Source organism: Bufo gargarizans, chromosome 2 (assembly GCF_014858855.1).
Source record: "Bufo gargarizans isolate SCDJY-AF-19 chromosome 2, ASM1485885v1, whole genome shotgun sequence".
NCBI classification, from domain to species: Eukaryota; Metazoa; Chordata; class Amphibia; order Anura; family Bufonidae; genus Bufo; species Bufo gargarizans.
The window spans coordinates 702,671,204-702,675,355 of record NC_058081.1 but is presented as its reverse complement, the minus strand read 5'-3'; the positions used below and the strand labels follow the sequence as shown (position 1 = coordinate 702,675,355).

The following is a 4,152-nucleotide window of genomic DNA, read 5'->3' as shown; positions in this document are numbered from 1 at the left end:
CATACACACTATATACAGGTCACATACATGCACCTCATACACTATGTACAGGTCACATACATGCACCTCATACACACTATGTACAGGTCACATACATGCACCTCATACACTATGTACAGGTCACATACATGCACCTCATACACACTATATACAGGTCACATACATGCACCTCATACACACTATGTACAGGTCACATACATGCACCTCATACACACTATATACAGGTCACATACATGCACCTCATACACACTATGTACAGGTCACATACATGCACCTCATACACTATGTACAGGTCACATACATGCACCTCATACACACTATATACAGGTCACATACATGCACCTCATACACACTATATACAGGTCACATACATGCACCTCATACACACTATATACAGGTCACATACATGCACCTCATACACACTATATACAGGTCACATACATGCACCTCATACACACTATATACAGGTCACATACATGCACCTCATACACTATGTACAGGTCACATACATGCACCTCATACACACTATATACAGGTCACATACATGCACCTCATACACTATGTACAGGTCACATACATGCACCTCATACACACTATGTACAGGTCACATACATGCACCTCATACACTATGTACAGGTCACATACATGCACCTCATACACACTATATACAGGTCACATACATGCACCTCATACACACTATGTACAGGTCACATACATGCACCTCATACACACTATATACAGGTCTCGCGCACATCAGTATTAAACACAAAGACGTCTTAATAAATCGGGGTGGCGGCCATGACCACCTGTGCGTCACATGATTAACTGGACGGTTCTCCACAATCACGTGATCTGGTGCACTGCACCCTTGACGTCAGGACGCTGCGACAGTTCCCTGGTTGCAGTCGTTTTCCGGATGTTCGATCGGCTATGTATTCGGTCCCTGTCCCCAGACCGGGGACACTGATTATACCGGACTGGCTGCAGTCAAGTGACGGCCGGGACTATCTCACCTGCATCCTGCGCAAGAAGAAGAGGAGGACGTTCGGTAAATCAAGAACACCGGCTTCTTGCTGGTTTATCTGACATTACTCTCCGGTCTAATGTAGCCACACTGCCATCTGCTGGTGCGTGTGTGATATTACACCTCAGGTCTAGTATAGCCACACTGCCATCTGCTGGTCCGTGTGATACTACATCTCCGGTCTAGTATAGCTACACTGCCATCTGCTGGTCTGTCTGATATCACAACTTCGGTCTAGTGTAGGTACACTGCCATCTTCTGGTCTGTCTGATATCACAACTTCGGTCTAGTATAGCTATCCTCATGATCTTTATTATGTATTTTTATATCACATCGTTTTTTATACCACACTGTTCCGTCTAGCACATTTACGCTGCCCCTCCAATATTACAACTTGTGTCTGTTATTTTCATTATATCCATACTGCCATCTGCTGGTCCAATAGATATTAGGGCTCTTTCACACTTGCGTTGTTCTTTTCCGGCATAGAGTTCCGTCGTCGGGGCTCTATGTCGGAAGAATCCTGATCAGTTTTATCCTAATGCATTCTGAATGGAGAGAAATCCGTTCAGGATGCATCAGGATGTCTTCAGTTCCGGACCGGAACGTTTTTTGGCCGGAGAAAATACCACAGCATGCTGCGCTTTTTGCTCCGGCCAAAAATCCTGAACACTTGCCGCAAGGCCGGATCCGGAATAAATGCCCATTGAAAGGCATTAATCCGGATCCGGCCTTAAGCTAAACGTTGTTTCGGCGCATTGCCGGATCCGACGTTTAGCTTTTTCTGAATGGTTACCATGGCTGCCAGGACGCTAAAGTCCTAGCAGCCATGGTAAAGTGTAGTGGGGAGCGGGGGTGCAGCATACTTACCATCCGTGCGGCTCCCGGGGCGCTCCAGAGTGACGTCAGGGCACTCCACGCGCATGGATGACGTGATCGCATGGCACGTCATCCATGCGCATGGGGCGCTCTGACGTCATTCTGGAGCGCCCCGGGAGCCGCACGGACTGTAAGTATACCGCTCCCCCGCTCCTACTATGGCAACCAGGACTTTAATAGCGTCCTGGCTGCCATAGTAACACTGAATGCATTTTGAAGACGGATCCGTCTTCAAATGCTTTCAGTTCACTTGCGGTGTTACGGATCCGGCAGGCACTTCCGGCAAATGGAGTACACGACGGATCCGGACAACGCAAGTGTGAAAGAGCCCTTACAGAGTTTGTCTATTCTATCCACACTGCCCTCTGCTGGTCTTCCATCTGTTATTACATCACTTGTCTATTGTCATATCCGCACTGCCCTCTACTGAAGTATCTGATGACACAGCATTCTTCTATTGTCATAGCCACACTGCCCTCTGCTGGTCCATCTGATATTACATCTCTCATATATTATATTATGGCTGCATTTAGTGACCCTCATTTTGCTGTACTGTCCCGTATCCCCCACAGGGCTGCTCGAGAGGCCGTCTCTCCCCCCACAGCTTCCCGCAGATCTTGCCAGCTACAAAGTCTTTGTCTGTGGGAAAAGCGGTGTAGGAAAGACGTCCCTTATTGCTAAACTGTGCGGCTTGGAGGTTCCCACCATGCACCATGAAACCACAGGTGAGGTCCAGAGGATGCAGAAGGTGACTGATAATGCTGCATTATAGACCCCCCGTCAGATAGGAGAGTCTCCGTCTTTATCAGTACTTGGTGACTCCAGTTCAGCTGGTGTCCTTTGGAGAGTGATATCAGTCTCCTCCCCTGACTCACCAGAGGCTTAGGCTACTGCCACCATGCTTTATACTACAGCATAGCTCGTTCACCTGGTTGCTATGTATCAGTGCATTGTGGTGGGGAGGACAGGATGATTGTAAACTGTCAGTTATTTTCTCTCCACTCAGGAATCCAGACGTCCTGCCTGTTTTGGCCGGTGCGCCCCAGGGACAGTGCCCGCCCCATCATCTTCGCCTTCCAGTTCTGGGATTGTGGGGAGTCGGCGCTAAAGAAGTTTGATCACGTTTTGCCTGTAGGTACCGTCCATGCTGGATTGAGTCTTTGGAAATGACTGATTAGGAGATGATTGGGTTCTGCTCCTGCGCTGGCATTTGGATGATGTGAATTCTGCCTCCACAGGCCTGTAAGGAAAAAGCCGATGCCATCCTCTTCCTCTTCTCCTTCACTGATCGCTCCTCATTCGAGGATGTACCAGCCCTGATATCCCGGACCATGAGCCAAGAAGAGAACGCGGCACGCGTGGTGATTGGCACCAAGTATCCTTGCACAGAATCGGGTGCGGGCACAGACATAATTCATTCTCGCCCGTGGGTGTGTATATTTATTGCTTCCCCTTTAGGGACCTATCCGGAGTGCATCGATCCAGTTCATTCCTTAACCCACCACCAGATTGGACCAGTTCATGCACACAGACGTCACAGAGCAGGACATCAGGGACTTCCAGCAGACGTGGCAGCTGCCAGTCATGCGGGTGAGGAGCGTCAATGGTCCACGGCTCAGCGATGGTCGCAGCCTGGACGGAGGGGCAGAACTGGCGGATGCTGCTCCGGTGCTGAACGGGTTGGCTGAGGTCCTTTGGCACAGAGACCAGATCACTGCCGGACTGGTTGACATCGGAGAGTGTAGATCACAGGAGGAGACTAGTGACCAGCGGTCATGATCATCGCCCAGGTCATGTGACCCCTGCAAGATGACATATCATTAATTTATTGGTATTTAATAGATTAATTTATTTTACGTATTCTGTATTTTTGAGAATTATTATTGTCTGATAATGTAGAGGATATTTTCCAGGCCGCGTTCCTCGCTCTCACCTTAGTGTGTCTTCTGACGTGTGACGCAGTCCCAGGTAGTCGCGGTGGCTGATATCACCTCGGTCCATACACTCTGCAGCAATGTCCCCATTGATTTTACTGCCACCATATGACAAGGACTTGTCCGTGACAGAAGCCTCAGAGCTTTACTGCCTTGATTTTGGAATTGGCGGGCGTCGAAGTCTCCTGCCCTGCACCTGTTTAAGGCTGTGGGCCCCCGAAAGCTTTCCAAGCACAGGTCAGACCGATTGACTTGAATGGGGCTGAGCTGCAGCTAGGCCATGTGACCGATGTGCAGTGACGTCATATGGCCCAG

The 4,152-nt window shown here is 49.2% G+C and overlaps 1 protein-coding gene across 2 annotated transcripts; it reads left to right on the top strand.

Moving 5' to 3' along the window:
* The first annotated feature begins 677 nt into the window (after window positions 1-677).
* On the top strand, window positions 678-3,763 carry LOC122927043 (ciliogenesis and planar polarity effector 2-like). 2 transcript variants are annotated; one of them, XM_044278596.1, is made up of 5 exons: window positions 678-1,048; window positions 2,476-2,628; window positions 2,910-3,034; window positions 3,142-3,278; window positions 3,412-3,763. In XM_044278596.1, the coding sequence occupies exons 1-5, from the start codon at window positions 931-933 to the stop codon at window positions 3,680-3,682; spliced, it is 804 nt and encodes a 267-aa protein (XP_044134531.1). In that variant the 5' UTR covers window positions 678-930; the 3' UTR covers window positions 3,683-3,763. The 2 variants fall into 2 exon arrangements, with proteins under 2 accessions (XP_044134531.1, XP_044134532.1); XM_044278597.1 differs by lacking the exon at window positions 2,476-2,628.
* Window positions 3,764-4,152: the final 389 nt, after the last annotated feature.